Below are 15976 nucleotides of genomic sequence, written 5' to 3' on the forward strand. Positions count from 1 at the left end.
ATGCTGAAGCTCCGCCTGGTCCATGGGGGCCTGAGGCTCCTGAGTATTCGCCGAGCCTCCACCATCTCCGCCGCCTCCCCAAATGTCCGGCGCCTGGAGTACAAGCCCATCAAGAAGGTCATGGTGGCCAACAGAGGTGAGTGCTTCCCTGGAGCGCGTAGGAACCAGGCAGCCAGCCCTCCGCCTTTCCTTTCTCTCCATTACCTCCTCAGGCCCCAGCTCCCTGCCCCGCTCCTTCTGACTCTCTTAGGATCTCTCGCACCCTCCCAGGTGAGATTGCCATCCGCGTGTTCCGGGCCTGCACAGAGCTGGGCATCCGCACAGTGGCCATCTACTCCGAGCAGGACACGGGCCAGATGCACCGGCAGAAAGCAGACGAAGCCTACCTGATCGGCCGTGGCCTCGCCCCCGTGCAAGCCTATCTACACATCCCAGACATCATCAAGGTGGCCAAGGTGAGCCAGTGGTGGGGCTGGGGCTGGGAGCTCGAGGGTGCCCGGGGGCTGCTGTGCCTGGGGGCCACTGCTAGCTGGGGTTTCCTGAGGGCAGGAACTGTGTCCCGTGCCTTTCTGTCAGTGGGTGAGCCGGGGGAGCCTGCTCAGGGGAGGCCCTAGGGTTTGGTCCAGGCCCTTGAAGGGTTTTGAGGAGAGTTCAGTAGCCCCAGGAGCCCCTGGGTGGCACAGTTAAGCACTCAGCAACAAAATGCAGAGCATTTTCTCAGCAGTTTGAACCCACCCAGAGACGCCTTGGAAGAAAGCCCTGGCAATCTGCTTCCCCAAAATCACAGCCATTGACAACCCTGTGGAGCATGTCCTACTCTAAAACACACGAGGTCGCCATGAGTTGGAATCAACTTGACGGCAGCTGGTTTGGTTTTTGGTTTTCAACATCCCTGACCCACCCTCCCCTCACAGGAGAACGGTGTGGACGCGGTGCACCCTGGCTATGGGTTCCTTTCTGAGCGAGCGGACTTTGCCCAAGCCTGCCAGGACGCTGGGGTCCGGTTCATTGGGCCGAGCCCCGAGGTGGTCCGCAAGATGGGAGATAAGGTGGAGGCCCGGGCCATCGCCATTGCCGCGGGTGAGTGTGGCAGGCAGCTGTGTGCCCACGCAGCTCCTAGATGGCGGCCTCCAGGGAGGAGGCTGGCTGTCGTGTTTGTTCCTTGGTGGGCTTTGGCAGGGCTCCAGCCTGTTTAGAGCCCCCACACACGTATCTCCCCACAGGTGTCCCCGTGGTCCCAGGCACAGACGCCCCCATCACCTCCCTACACGAGGCTCATGAGTTCTCCAACACCTACGGCTTCCCCATTATCTTCAAGGCTGCCTATGGGGGCGGGGGGCGTGGCATGAGGGTCGTCCACAGCTACGAGGTGAGCAAAAGGCAGGGCTGGGAGCCAGCAGGGGAGCCTAGGTGTGGGGTGCAGGAGGTCACGCCACCGCAGAGCAGACCCCGGCAGTGCTCAGGAGGCCCTGGCAGGGGAGTGGGCAGGGGTCGTAGCAGAGGGAGAGACATGGAGCTGGGGCCGACCTCTGCCCTCGCCCGCCCTCTCAGGAGCTGGAGGAGAACTACACCCGGGCCTACTCCGAGGCCCTGGCTGCCTTTGGGAACGGGGCACTGTTTGTGGAGAAGTTCATCGAGAGGCCGCGCCACATCGAGGTGCAGATCCTGGGTGAGTGGGCGCATCGGTGATAGGGGTGCTTACCATCACCCTGGGCAGCTGAGGCAGGAGTGGCAGCCCTGACCTTTCTTCGGGACAGCCCAGGGTGTGTTGGGGCTGGGATGGGAACCCGGCAGCATTTCTGCCCCACTGCTGGAGGCAGATGCTAGCCGCACCGAGGCAGACGCTAACCGCACCGAGGCAGACGCTGGCCGCACCGAGGCAGACGCTGGCCGCCCCGAGGCAGACGCTAGCTGCAGGCAGACACTGGCTGGCCATGCTGGTCACTTGGGGCTCTTGGGGGAGTCCAGGAGGCATTTGTTCTCGCTGCTGTGTGCCGTCCCATTGATTCTGACTCAGCCTCCCCGTGGGATAGGGCAGAACTGGCCCCTAGGGTTCCTAGCCTGCAGTCTTTATGGGACTAGGTCACCAGGTCTTTCTCTTTACCAGTCCGCTGTTGGGTTCGAACCTCTGACCTTTCAGTTAGCAGCTGACCACTTAACGACTGTTCCACCAGGGCTCCTCTAGGTGCATTTAGGTTCCAGGCACAGCTGAGCCTGTTTCTCTCCCCCCAGGGGACCAGTACGGGAACATTCTGCACCTGTACGAGCGAGACTGTTCCATCCAGCGGCGGCACCAGAAGGTGGTGGAGATCGCGCCCGCCGCCCACCTGGACCCCCAGCTCCGGACTCGGCTCACCGGTGACTCCGTCAAACTCGCTAAGCAGGTGAAGGGCCGGGGCTTGCCTGGCAGGGTCATGTGGGGACAAGGAGCCTGGGCCTGCAGCGCCCGGTGCTTTTGCAGCACTGGCCCCAGGGCTGTTGGTCGCCCGGGGTGTAGAGTGGACAGTGGGTGGGAACAGGGAGGCTGAGGGTGATGGGCTCAGGGTGGGAGGAGGACAGGGCTGCAGCAGGATCCTTGGGTCCTTTCTGGGTGCTATCAGACACTCCTGGCCCAAAGGCTAAGCCGAGACAGCTGAGAAGAAGGAGGGAATGTGACAACCACTCCTCGGCACCTGCTGCACGGGAAGGGAAGGACATTCAGTGGGTCCTATCAAACTAGGGATGTGTTCAGGCACTTCTTCCTCACTCGTCTTGGCTGCCTCCTCCATCCCGGTCATTACCAACCAGTCCTCATGAGGCCATCCTGACAGCCTCTGCTCACTGGAAGGCACAGCTGGAGTGGATGGCAGTGAGGAGATGACCTGCCCAGGCCTGGCCCACAGAGTACAGCTATCACAGGAGGCCTGGGCCTGGGGTCCTGCCCCCTCTTCTTCCTGGGCCTCCTTCCTTAGAACCAAGCCATGTTATCCCTGGGCCGGGGCCTCATCTCCCATCCTGTCTCCTCAGCCCCCACCTTCACCCTCCCTTCCCTGAGCCCCCAGCACCCAGGCATGTCTGCACCCTCTTCCTTGGCGTTATCCTGCGCCCCTTCTGAGGTGTGCCACCCACCTCAGCCTGCTCAGGCGGCGTGGGCCTGAAGGGATGGCCAAGAACTGCTGCTTCTGTCCTGTTCTCATGCTGAAGGCTGGGTTCGCTCTGGGCCTGGGCCCCAGTGCAGTGAATGCCAGGCCTTGATGAGGGCCTCGTCTAGAGCGGAGGCTCACTTACTTCACCTAAGAGTGGTCTTACCCTGAGTGTGCTCTGTTGGTTCAGGCCCTGTCTCATTCCAGCACAGATTTGAGGGAGCTGATTGAGGCCTACCCTGTGGTTTGGGAAGGACCAGAAATGAAACTGGAATTGGGTGAAACTGCAGTTAGAGTATCCTCTCCTGGTTCCTTTCAAATGATATCTCTTCGGATGGTTGCCAGGGGGGAATGACATGGTAGAGTGAGAAGGGAACTTTCCTCCCACCCTCTGAGGATAAAACAGGGCCAGGAGTGGCTGAGGTATGACGGGTGGGAGCTGTGCTGGAAAGCTGAGTAGGTGACAGGCAGGGGCTCAGCTGGGGGAAGGGACGGGGTCTTGGCATGAGGGGCTCTGGGCACTTGTCACAGCAGGGCAGGGGCGAGGGCTGGGGGTCGGCCTGTCTGCAGGGGAGAGGTTGGCAGCTAGACTGCTCTTTTGTGGGAGCCGACCTGAGGGTGAGATGGAGCCCTGCCTTCCCCGCCCGCTGACCCTCCCTGGCCCACAGGTGGGCTACGAGAATGCGGGCACTGTGGAGTTCCTGGTGGACAAGCACGGCAGACACTACTTTATTGAGGTCAACTCGCGGCTGCAGGTGGAGCACACGGTCACCGAGGAGATCACGGAGTGAGCACTGGCCGGGTTCGGGGTGACAGAGAGGAGCAACCTCAGTGGGAAACTCCAGGAGCTACAGATGGCTGGGAGAGCCAAGAAGGGCGTCTCCTCCTGTGCGGCGTCCACATGATGTGCCGCTTAGGGAGCGGGACCAGGGGCCCAGCATCTCTCCACCTGGGGAGGGAGCACTTAGAGCCCGGTGCTCAGTTTCACATTTGTTATTATGAAAGCTCTACACAGTCACCGGGAGAATTAGTACAAAGGAGGAAGTAAAACGGTCCGTGGTCCCACCCTGAGATAAGGATGCTGGCGAGAGCTCTTGAGCCGGGCTCCATGCTAGAGCAGACGTTTCCTGGGACCCTCACAACAGCACTGTGAGAGGGAAACCGAGGCTCGGAGAGGTCAAGAGCGTTGCCCAAGGTCCCACAGCTGGACTGGCACCCAGGCCTCTCTCTAGTCTTGGCTCCAGCTGTGCTGTCAGCCATGCCCACACTTAGTGGCATGTTTCTTTCCACTTTTATTTCATTATACAGCCGTTTCTATAAAACCGAGATGTTTTACATAGGATTTCTGGTCTGTTTTTCTAATATTTGTTGGTGGCATTTCCCCATGCCGTCGTTTCTAAATACTTTTGTCGTCGTCATTAGGTGGGATTGAGTCAATTTTCGCTCCTGGCGACCCCGTGTGACAGAGTAGAACTGCCCCGTATAGTTTTCTAGGCTGTGATCTATGGAAGCAGATCGCCAGGTCTTTGTCCTGCAGATTCGCTGGGTGGGTTCAAGCTGCCAACCTTTCAGTTAGCAGCCGAGCTCTTGGCGGCTACAGAGTATTCCGTTATCTGTATATTTCATAACTCATTTTCGTAGTCTCTGTTGTTAGACAGTGAGGTTGTTCCCAGATTTTGTGATTATTGAGGGTGCGTCACTTCTTTGATGTGAACAGACCCAAGGAGACGCCTAGGAGAAGATTACTGGGTCAGAGGAGACACGGTATCTTGCCTGTAGCTTTCTAGATAGGTTGTTCCAGTGTGTTCTCCCACAAGCACTGAGTATTGACATTTTTAGAAATCTGCCTCTTTTATAAATAACAATTAAAATAGCCTTTTACTGTTTCAAGATGTGTGTTTTGAGCCAGTTTAGTGTCAAGTCCTGGCTTCGGGCCAGTCCTTCCTAGCATGGAACACTCCTGACTCTCTTTGCTTCCCCAAGCCCCAGGTGAGATGGCGGCTATGGCCAGGCCGCCTGCCTTAGCCTCTCCTGCAGGTGTGTGGAGCCCCCAGGTCCCTCACCCTCTCAGGTAAAGGTCTGAGTGGAGGTGGATGGTCCATGAGGCCTTGGCACTTTCCCCATGACGCTGCTGTGAATCGTTCAGTCTTGAGCTCTCCCCAGCTGCTCTGCTAAGCTAGAAATCTCTGCTGCTATGCACAGGGGTTTGTAGTCAGACAGGCTGGGCTTCAGGTTCCTCCCGGGTAAGCATGTGTAGAGCCCTCCTCTGCTGGGAACCACGGTGGCTCTCAGACAGAGCATCACTGTGCAGATAAAGGGCCCAGCCGTGGGCCATGGCGGAGGGGAGACGTGCGATAAATGGCCCTTATTGTCACTATGAAGTAAGGTTAGCGGGAGATAGAAAACAGCAAAATCGCCATGTACTTTCCAAGCCCCCTCACCGCAAGCTTCAGTGACAATAAATTTGAAACCTCAAGGGGGTTATGTCGTTTGTAACAGTTGTTCCTTGGATGTGTGACTGTCCTCCGTAGTGTGGCAGGCAGCAGGGCTAAACGGGGGAAACCAGCTCCCCTCAGAGAGCCTTGTACGTGGAAATCTTCTCTGGGGAGGGTCTCCGCACCCGCCCGGCAGAAACCGGGGACAGTGGCCTGGCTACTGCGTCTCCTTGCGCTGGCCCTCACAGCCCCCTTCTCTGGCAGACCACCCCTAGAGAGTAGCACCTATGAGAATGTGTGCCTGCCCCTCAGACCTAGAGAGCTGACGCTGCAAAGCTGGGCCTGCAGGGTGGTGTGAGGGCCAGGAGGACGGAGGCCCCGCACCCCAGGGAGGGGTGTTTGAGTATCAGGCAGAGCTGTCAGAGTAGGTAGAACAAGCTGGAGCATTGGCCCCTCAGCGGTGGCTGTGCCCCTGTCATTTAGATTCTGCAGTCTCCCACCGCCCCGGGGGGCAGCAGGGGAGGGAATGGGGGGTGGGCAGCACTCAGGTGGGGCAGGCCCTGTCTGTCTGTGGACCAGCCCCTTCTCCGTCCCCAGCCTCTGCTGTCAGGCCTTCTCCTGCCCTCTCAGCCCTCCTGTCTTCCTCTCACCTGCAGTGTGGACCTGGTCCATGCCCAGATCCACGTGGCCGAGGGCAGGAGCCTGCCCGACCTGGGCCTGCGGCAGGAGAACATCCGTATCAACGGCTGCGCCATCCAGTGCCGGGTCACCACAGAGGACCCTGCTCGCGGATTCCAGCCCGACACCGGCCGCATCGAGGTAGGCGGTGTCCCTCCAGGGGGGTGCAGATTCTCACAGGCCAGTCTGCTGCCCAGGGCTGTAGCACCCAGGAGCTCGTGCACCTGTGGTCAGGGGGTCCCCGAGCAGGTGGATCTTAAGCTGGCTTAGAGTCCATGGGAGCCAGGCACTGTCGACGGTGAAGGACAGAGCGTTCCCAAGAGAAGAGACTGCCACTGCGAAGGCTCAGGAAAGCCAGTGAGCTAATCACGTGGGGAGGAGCCCACTTCGCACAACAAAAGAGAGAGGGTACAGCGTGCCCAGAAACAAGCCCAGGCTCCTGGGCCCAGCAACCCCTCACAGGAGGCCAGAGCCTGGCTTCCTGGCCTGTCGCTGGCATCATGGAGGGCTAGCAAGGGCAGGGCAGAGGGGGTGCAGCAAAGGATTGGGGCACAATGTCCCAGGGGAGGGGGCGAGTTGGCCCACGGGGTAGCCAGGAGGAATGGGGTGTCAGGAGATGGTGGGGCAGGGAGGAGATGGGCAGGCCATAACAAGATGTGTGAGGGACTGCTGAGTGTGGCCAGGTGGGCGCCCCTGGCCTCTCTTCTCTCTGGGCCTCTGTCCGCCTCCCCTGCCTTCTCCAGCCTCGGAGCCCTGCTCAGTGTTCCTGTCCCTCCCACTCCGCCCCTCCTGCTGGCTAAGGTGGTTCAGCTTGGGCGGAGGCACTGCTGGCTTAGCACCTGCCCACCTGGCCTGAGCCCCCGAAGGCAGGGCCCCTGGAGGAGCTCAGGGAGAGGGCCAGGTGACCAGGCGAGGAGGATCTGGGACAAGATACCAGCCTTCTCAGACAGTGATGCCAATGAGGGTGGGGCTGGGTGGGTGGGTGCTGTCCGCATTGAGCTGGGGCTTGAGGCAGGGAGCTGACTGCCAGGTTCAGATTCTGGAAGGATCGAGGCTATAGGTGGACTCCATCCATAGGCCTTGACTCCTCTGACCTCGGCCGGCAGGGCGGTCCAGGGCCTCACACTCCCGGGTCGTGCTGCTGTGTGTCTGCACCTCCACTGCCAAGGCCCGGCTCCTCAGAGCCTGGTTTACCACAAAATATTTTTAGCTGACAGCTCCTGCTCACGGCTGAGTGTTCACCCTTAAATATTTTATTAAGTTCCTTTTTATCGAATACAGGCCTGTGCCCCTCAGAAATGGAAGTGAGGCACAATGGGTGCCCCAAGCCCCTCAGGGTGTCCCTCTCACTCCCCGTCTTCCTTCCATGGACCTTCCATGTACTCCCCATCCTGCTCTCTCTCCAGGGGCAGGCTCTCCCTGCTGGAACTGCCCCTGCCAACCGTGGGGGTACGCGTATGCTCCTGTGTGTGTGTGCGCGCGCGTGCGTGCACGCGTGCTTATGTGTGTGTTGGAGTTGCCCACCTGTTCCCCGAACCCCTCTCCCACCCCCAGGCATCCTCTCTGGCGGCCTCTGAAGCCCTCACCCGCCTCCACCAGGCTGCCTCTCACCCATTCATTCTTTCCTTTTTGTTTGCATCTCATTCTTGGGGGTGTGTGCATGTGTGTGCAAGCCTGGCTTTCTGTTTCCCTCCTTGCATCATGTAATCATTTTTCCTTTATCGAATTCTTAGCATTTCTATCTGCTTGCCTCCTTCTCTTCACTTCCTCCCCTCCTTTCCTCCCTCTCCTCCTTCTGGAAGGAGAGGAAAATGGGTGAAAGGTGAGGCCTTCCTCATGGCCGTGTGTTCTAACAAACACACAGACTAAAAGAAAAGCCCTCCTTGCCCTGCCTGCCTGGCGCCGTTCCTTGCTTCATTGTCCCTCAGCATACCTGTCACCATTTGCCACCTGGGGCTTTCCCTGTCTGTCTGTCTCCACCCCAGCACATCGGAGCCCGTGGGAGCAAGGACTCTGCTTCAAGTGCTCGATCCCCAGTGCCTGGCATATAGTGGACGCCCCTTAAGTGTCTGTGGAATGAGTGAATGAAAAATGAATGAATCCAAAAGACATGGGGTGGTCAGGCAGGTAATCTGTGGGAGCCTGGTGCCCACATCCATTGTGCCTGGGGCAGAGCCACGCCTTGACTCCAGCTCCTGACCCGGATCCAACGTCCACACCTCTCTCCTGGCAGGTGTTCCGGAGTGGGGAGGGGATGGGTATCCGCCTGGACAACGCCTCCGCCTTCCAGGGCGCTGTCATCTCCCCCCACTATGACTCTCTGCTGGTCAAGGTCATCGCTCACGGCAAGGACCACCCCACGGCCGCCACCAAGATGAGTAGAGCCCTGGCTGAGTTCCGAGTCCGTGGTGTGAAGGTGAGGGACCGCAGCCCCTACCTGCCTATGCTCTGGTCACATGGTGTCCACGGTCGCTGCCCACCACAGCCCCACGGTGGGGCGGGGCTGGGTTCTGCCTCAGTCCCTCTCTGGCTTTGGCTTTGCTGGGTCAGTGGTTTTCCCAGCTGCTTTCAGATGTGGCCAGGGCCCCCTCAGCATCCCCTGGAGTCGGCCTGGGCCCCAGGCTTTACCCTCAGAGGCCGTAAGTTTGCAGCGGGCTGGAGAGGTACCACCTGGAGTCTTGCCCAGGGCAGACTCGGTTTCCTGCCCACGTGTAACAATCACCTGAGTGTGTAAACCCACACGTTGCCAGCCTTCCCTTCTGGAAGCTCCAGTCCATCAGGTTTGGGTAGGGGCCCAGAAGCCTGTGCTTGGGGCAAGTTCTCCAGGGTATCCCTGTTTCCTGGGAGAGAACCCAAGCTCTGAGGGGAGAAGGTCACATTGTATAGTGTAAGTCCCTCTGCCAGTCCTGCTGCTGCACGACCTGGCTTGGTCAGTGTTGGTGCCTGGGGGACAGGCAGGCGTGGGGCTGCAGCCGGGTGCAGCAGCGTGGGCCAGGGAAGCATGTGGCTCACCCTCTGGGGCGCAGCTCGGCTTACCCGCCTGGCAAGGACTAAGTTCCTGTTGGCCTCTCTGCTAGGCTCCGTCACAGCGTCCATAAGTAGATGTGAACTCACAGCTAAGAAGCGTCGTCTTGTCCTCTGAAGCCGACACCTGCCCACGCAGCCGATGGGCATCCCTGGGGCCAGTGCCACCACCAGAAACTCTGGCAGGGCAAGGGGAGCAGGAGGAGGGGGGCCTGGGCCCGTATGCCCACTGTCCACCTGCTGTGGGGGCCAGCTGCTAGACGGACCGCTCCTCTCCCTCCCTCCTCTGGGGGAGCCCCCCGCCCTGCACGCCATCCCCGGATGTGCAGGGACAGCTGACTGAGCCCCGGGTGGCCTGAGCCTCTTCCCCGTGTCTCCTGGTCACAGCATCACACTCAGCTGCCGAGGTGGGGCATGTGGGCAGCGCCTGGGGTGCTTTCTCACATCTACGGATATGGCTCTGTGGCATGTCCTGGCAGTGGCCCTGGTGGGTACAGAAGCATTTTGGAAAAGCGTGGGCAGGAGATGGGCCCTGGGGCCTGTGCCTGCCATGTCGATGGCCGGCGTCCTGGGCCCTCGCCCACCCCTGGAGGGAGCCCTGTGTCTGGCTGTTCCCTGGTTGCTGAGTCTCCCCACTCTCCCTCTTTCCCGTCAGGCCCCGCCCTGGCAGCAGAGGCGTGTCGCGACTAACATCCAGGGTGTTTGTGCTCAGCCCAGTCCAGCCACGGGGGCTTGCTGTCCCCACACCTGGATGTCCTGTAGCTGCTTCAGTGTCAGGCAGGGCTGTGTGCCCAGGGCGTACGTGACCCCACGGGGTCATGCCGGCCCCGCCCGCGGCTCCGTGCTGCCTTGCTGGTGATCCCGGTCAGCTCCCCTGTGGCTGTGCCCAGGTACTCTGTTTCCTCCTCAGCCACGTGCTGGGCGCATCCCCTGGGCCAGAATCTTCCACCTGTCCCACCCCTGCAGGGCCCAGAAGTAGCCACCCCCAGAGGCCCCACTGCAAGGTGGGAGAAAGGGACACCTGTGCTCACAATGTGGGGACCCAGAGGAGAAGGGGGGCAGCAGCAGGTCATGTGTTTCTGGTTTCTGGGGGTGCCAGTATCTTCCGCAAATGTGACCCTAGACCAGGCCACTGCCTCCCCGCCCCCACAGAGCTCCCCTGTCCACCCCCCGCCCTGCTGTACCTGCTTCCGCCCTGCAGCTCCCAGCCCACCTGCGCTCCCTCACTCTCAGCACCGCCACCCCCTGTTGAGGCTTTGCCATCATCCTCTGTCGAGACTCTGGTCTCCATTCACTTAATCTAGGATCTCGGTCCACCTCCGGGTATGTGCTCCGGGGCTGGGAGGCCAGAGGCACGTGTGACACCGTGTGGAGTCACATGTGTGAGCACAGCCTGAACACGTGTCCACATGCACCTTCGAGCCCCAGTGCTCAGCCCTGCTGCTCTTGGAGCCCCTGTGGCCCTTCACAGGGAAGCCGCTGGGTACCCAGGCAGCATGCCTGTTATGGTTGCCAGGGCCAGGCCCCTCGGCAGGCCTTGGGACACCAGAGCCCAGCCTCTGGAGTGGGGCCCAGGCACCTGCACAGCTGACAGTCAGCAGGGTCAGAACCTCACGTGAGCACGTGTGTAGGGAATGCCGGTTCCTCCAGCTGGGTACCCAGGAGCAAGTCCTGTTCAGAGGCTGCAGGGACAGGCTGGCAGTCCCGGCAGAGAGGCCTTGCCCCGGGTGGTGGCTCACAGGGACCGGCGGGGGGTCCTGGCAGAGAGGCCTTGCCCCAGGTTGGGGCTGGCAGGGACCGGCTGGGCGTCCTGGCAGAGGGCCTGAGCTCTGGGTTGGGGGCTCGCAGGGACCTACTGGGGGGTCCTGCCAGAGGGGCCAGGCCCCAGGTGGTGGCTGGCAGGGACTAGCTGGGGGCCTGGCAGAGGGGCTGAGCTCTGGGTTGGGGGCCTGAGCTCTGGGTTGGAGGCTGGTAGGGCATGGCCAGGAGTCCCAGCAGAGGGACCGTGCCCCAGGTTGGGGCTGGCAGGGACCTCCTGGTGGGGGTCCTGGCAGAGGGGCTGAGCTCTGGGTTGGAGGCTGGCAGAGGGGCCAGGTCTTAGGTTGGGGGCTGGCAGGGACTTGGGCCCAGAGGAAAGCTGTCCTCTCAGGGGTGGGACTACGGCAGGGGAACGGTGATGCATGCGTGTACACACGTGTGCATGCCCCTGTGATGTCTGCCCCCAGTGTCCAGTGCCCAGTGCACCCCCACTGTCCAGCTGTCTCTCCTGCACTTGCGGGAGGCCTCACTGACCGACTTTCCAGGAATGCCCAAAACAAAGCCACAGGGACCTCAGTGATACAGTTGGGGGCAAGCATCCTCGCTCAGGTCCTGCAGTACTGACTGGAACCTTCCAGGGGCTCCCAGGGGAGTGAGATTCCCAGCCCTTTTCCACTTGGGGTGGCATTTTCAAACCCAGAAGATGCGTTGAGGGGGGAGGAGGTGGACAAGGGTGTCACAACAGGAGCCAGGTAACGTTATTACTGAGTTGCATGAAGATGCTGCCAGTCCAGGTTCCTTCTGTCCAAAAGGGCTGTGCTGTCTCCCACCTCCTCCCATCACTAAGTCCAGATGTGCTGTTCTGGGGACTGTGATGCTCCCTGTGGCTGGGCATGTGCCTCCGGCTTCACCTATGTGGGCACCACGCCCTCTCCCCACCCTGCACCTGCTGGGGAACAGGGCAGAGTACTCAGCTCGCCCAGCTCCAAGCTACTACAGGGGCCCTGAGGCCAGCAGACACCATACCAGGCATGTCCCCTGCTCCCCACAGTCCCCTTAGGCCATGTGAGGGGCCCAGGATGCTCAGGCGCCTCCACTGGGCCTAGAAGCTGCTCCCTGACCCCTGTCCTAGTCTGTCAGCCTGCATGTCCCACTCCCCAGCCCTCCCCTCAGGAAGACTGGCAGGACGAGACCAGAGACCAGCATGAGGTATCCTCAACATTTTTATTATAAATAAAAACAAGACTCCCGCTTGTTGGCTGCAGCCCCTGCCGCGGTGGCTGTGAGCACCTGTCAGAGGGACTGCTCCCCCATCCCCGTCTGGAGGCCAGGACCAAGGAAAGGGTCCTTGTCCGGCCAAGAGCAAAGGGGAGCCTGAGGTACCGAGAATAAAAACGGAGGGGCTCCAGGCAGCGTGTACTTACCCAGGCGGGGCCTGCCTGCCGCCTTCCTGCCCCTTGCTCGGGCCCTGTTCTGCACAGTGGAGGGTGCCCCTTGCTGCCCCCCATCCCCTCACACCACACTCTCCTCCAGCCGTTCTGCACTGCCTCCCACCCCCCGGCACCCCACCCCAAGCAGCCCCCCGTGCACAGAATGGCTCCGTCGAGCCCAGGCCCCTCCCAGGCGCCTGGCGTAACCATAGCACCCTCCCGTGTCACCCAGGTCCAGGGAGCAGCTGCGCTGGGGGCGGGGCGGGGGGCTCCGCGGTGGGTGGCTCTTGGGCGTGGGGCTGGGGCCCCCGTTGGTCTGAGATTGGACATGGCTAAGCTTGAGGGGTAGGCGGCCATTCCCGGCCCCCCGGCCCCGAACCAGCAAGGCCACAGTGAAGACCAGTAAGGCGGCCACCAGTACTCCCCCGACGGCCACAGTCAGGGTCCCGCCCAGCACGTGGGCCTGCAGGGCGTGGCACAGGGGCGTGGCTGGCAGTGTGGAAAAGTGGGCACAGCCCAGCAGCCTGGTGGCGGTGAGGTCAGAGGGCCCTGTGGCAGGTGACAGGGCCAGCAAGCAGAGGTCATAGTCTGCGCCGGGGACCAGGTGCTTCAGCAGGAATTGGTGACTGGAAGCTGGGACAATCCTGGGGGCAGGGGCGGGCGGTCAGAGTGCTGGGCGGAGGTCCAGGCCCCACTGTGCGCTCCCACGCCCAGCTCTCTGCACAGCCTCCCCACCCGCGGCACCGCCCACCTTTGTGGGTTTACTTGACAGGGTGCAGAAACACGACAGGCACATGAGCATGGTGACAGTGCAAGGGGGCAGACAGGGTGTGCACTGACACGCGCCCCAGGAGCCGAGACGGGAGGCATGCCAGCAGATGCAGGGGTGGCGTGTGTGCAGGCCTGCGTGCCTAAGCTCAGACAAAACCACCCCCAGACCAGATCAGGAGGGGGGCACCTCGGGCAGGAAGATCTCGCAGGGTGGGCCATCTGCCCCTCTCCCCCCGGTGCCTGACCGCCCTGCAGGCCCAACAGCCAGGCAGCTGGGCAGCCTCTGCCCTGCGCTGGGCCTGCTGCTCCTGCAAGCGCTCAGGAGCCAAGGAGGGATGGGTGGAGGGCCTGAGGGGGACGAGGGGCGGGGTCGGGGCTGCAGGGCGCGTCCTCACCGGTAGATGAGGGTCTCGTCTTCACTGCTGTTGTACTGGATTTGGAACATCCACACCGGCTCGGCTGGCCGCCCAGGCCCCCAGCTCACCAGACCTGAGGTGGCAGTCACCTCGGTCACCTGCACGGCTGCTTCGGTCTCTTGAGTCCCCTCACCCTCAGCGGCAGTGCGAGCTGATGCGGCGATATCCGAGGGCCCGGGGCGGCCACCGTCAGTGCTGCCGTTCCCACCGTGGGGCAGGGCCAGCACCCGCAGCTCCACGCGTGCAGTGGCCTCTCCAGCAGGGTTGGTGGCGATGCAGGTGTAGCCCCCTGCATCCCCAGCACCTGTCACCCCAAGTTCCAGGGTCCCATTGGGGAAAGCCCGGGCCCGAGAGGAGTTGCCAACTAGCCGGTCGTCGGGGCCGACCCAGTGCATGGTGGGCGCAGGGTCACCCAGGGCCCGGCACCTCAGTGTGGCCCGTTGGCCCTCCAGCACCCAGAGGCGCTGTGTGTGGCGGGCAATGAGGGGCGGCTCACAGGAGAACTCGCCCTCGGGCACAGTCCAGAAGTAGCGGCCGGCCAGGCCAGGAGGTGAGGCGCATGTCTCCAGGTCATCAGGCCGCGCCAGCCGCCTCAGCCACAGCAGCTCACAGTTACAGTGCAGCGGGTTCCCGCTGAAGCTCAGCACCAGCGGCGCAGGGGAGGCCTCCGCGTCACGGCCCCGTGAGAAGAGTGGGTCAGGTGCCAGCGTGGCCAGGCGGTTGGAAGTGAGGTCGAGGCGAGAGAGCTGGCCAAGTTGGGCGAAGGCTCCCGGAGGCAGCGCATCGATGAGGTTGTGGTCCAGGTTGAGTGTGTGCAGGGCGGGCATGGCCCCGATGCCAGCCCAGGGTACCTGCCGCAGGTTGTTGTAGGACAAGTCCAGGTCTTCCAGGCTCTCAAGGAAGTCGTCGAAGGCGCCTGGCGCGATGCGGCCCAGCTGGTTGCCACTGAGGATGAGGTGCTGCAGGTTGGCGGGCCCGCGTAGACTGCCGGCACTGAGCTCCACCAGCCGGTTGCCGTCCAGGTGCAGCGAGCGCAAGCTCTCCAGGTCCCCAAAAGCGCGGGCGCCGATGCGGGTGATGGCGTTTCGAGACAGCGTCAGGTCCACCAGCCCCGTCATGTTTCGGAAGTCAGGTGGGCCTAGGGCCTGGATGAAGTTGTCTGCCAGCCGCAGCTCCACCGTGCGCCGGTCCACGTTGGGCGGCACAAAAAGCAGGCCTCGGTGGGCGCACAGGGTGCTAAGCGACTCAGACAGGTTCTGGCAGACGCAGGGCAGCGGGCAGGCGGCCGCACCACTGGCCAGCAGCAGCAGCAGGAGTGGTGGGGCCATGGTCAGCGCCCTGCGGGAGAGAGGGCCACAGCCCAGGCACAGGTGGGGCTGGCACAGGTGCCACCTGTGCCCGGGAGCAGTTCCAGGAGGCGGACCTGGGGAGGGGTGGGGTCAGAGGCCCAGGGCCCCCTCCCCACCCGGGCTGAGGGAAGGCTGGGGCCTGCACGGCCAGGCCCCTCAGGGTAAAAGTCACATGTCCCAGGGATTGGAGGAGTCCAGGCACTGGGGACAAGGTGAGACACGAGGCAGGAAGCGGAGGTGGGCACGCGAACAGGGAGGGTCCCGGAACTTCCTCTCCCAGGCGTCCGCGGAATCGCCGGCCTCCCTTCCCCCGCCCGGGAAGGCCCCCCCCCCGCCTCCCGGTCCCGCGCCCCTCCCGGCGGCGCCCCGCGGTCCCTCACCTGGTGTTCATCGCTCAGGGGGCGCGGGCCGGCCTCCCCCCGGGCCCGGCCAGCCCCCGCCGCCTCCAGGCCGCTCTCCCGCGGGGGCGAGGCCTGGGGCTGCCCGGCCGTCCGTGGCGCGCCCTCCGGCCCATGGCGCTCGGGCCCGCGGCCCCGCTTGCTGCTCTGGCCCCTCTTTCCGGCGCGGCTCTCGGCGACGGCGGCGGCGGCGGCGAGTGGGCGAGTGCGCGCCGGCGGGCACGCGCGCCGCGGACACGCACGTGGAGGGCAGGCGAGGAGGGGCGCGCGGGGTCCTGAGGGGCCCGGCTCCGAGGTCACAGGGACACGCGGCCGCTGCAGCGCCCACGGGTGGCACCGGTCACGCCCGAGGTCCGGGCTCGCAGCTTCCCGGCGCCGCCGCAGTGCACTCACCCTGGCCCAGGCGCGCGCGCCCCCGGCCACCCTGGCGCCCAGGCATCCTGCGCCGCGCGAGCCGTCACTCTGCAGACACTCAGACAAAGCGCCAGCTCGCGGGCCGCTTCACCATCCGAGAGACGGGAGCCTGTGTCACATGTCGCTGGGCATCCTCCCCGCACACCCACACACACCCACACGGCCCCTCAACGCAGGCAGG

The 15976-nt window shown here is 62.9% G+C and overlaps 2 protein-coding genes across 2 annotated transcripts in view; one reads left to right on the top strand and one right to left on the bottom strand.

Annotated features, from left to right (window-relative positions):
* Positions 1-15976, top strand: part of PC (pyruvate carboxylase) — a 27512-nt gene continuing 11536 nt past the window's right edge. The window contains exons 1-9 of the mRNA XM_064287726.1: positions 1-136; positions 271-455; positions 915-1080; positions 1224-1369; positions 1552-1669; positions 2233-2384; positions 3791-3909; positions 6214-6376; positions 8469-8651. Coding sequence (XP_064143796.1) covers positions 1-136; positions 271-455; positions 915-1080; positions 1224-1369; positions 1552-1669; positions 2233-2384; positions 3791-3909; positions 6214-6376; positions 8469-8651 — 1368 coding nt within the window. The remainder of the gene's footprint in view (positions 137-270; positions 456-914; positions 1081-1223; positions 1370-1551; positions 1670-2232; positions 2385-3790; positions 3910-6213; positions 6377-8468; positions 8652-15976) is intronic.
* On the bottom strand, positions 12530-15263 carry LRFN4 (leucine rich repeat and fibronectin type III domain containing 4). Its single transcript, XM_003419555.3, has 2 exons — positions 13614-15263; positions 12530-13091 (listed from the first exon to the last, which is right to left on the bottom strand). The coding sequence occupies exons 1-2, from the start codon at positions 14960-14962 to the stop codon at positions 12530-12532; spliced, it is 1911 nt and encodes a 636-aa protein (XP_003419603.2). The 5' UTR covers positions 14963-15263.

The sequence above is a fragment of the Loxodonta africana genome, chromosome 7, assembly GCF_030014295.1.
Source record: "Loxodonta africana isolate mLoxAfr1 chromosome 7, mLoxAfr1.hap2, whole genome shotgun sequence".
NCBI classification, from domain to species: Eukaryota; Metazoa; Chordata; class Mammalia; order Proboscidea; family Elephantidae; genus Loxodonta; species Loxodonta africana.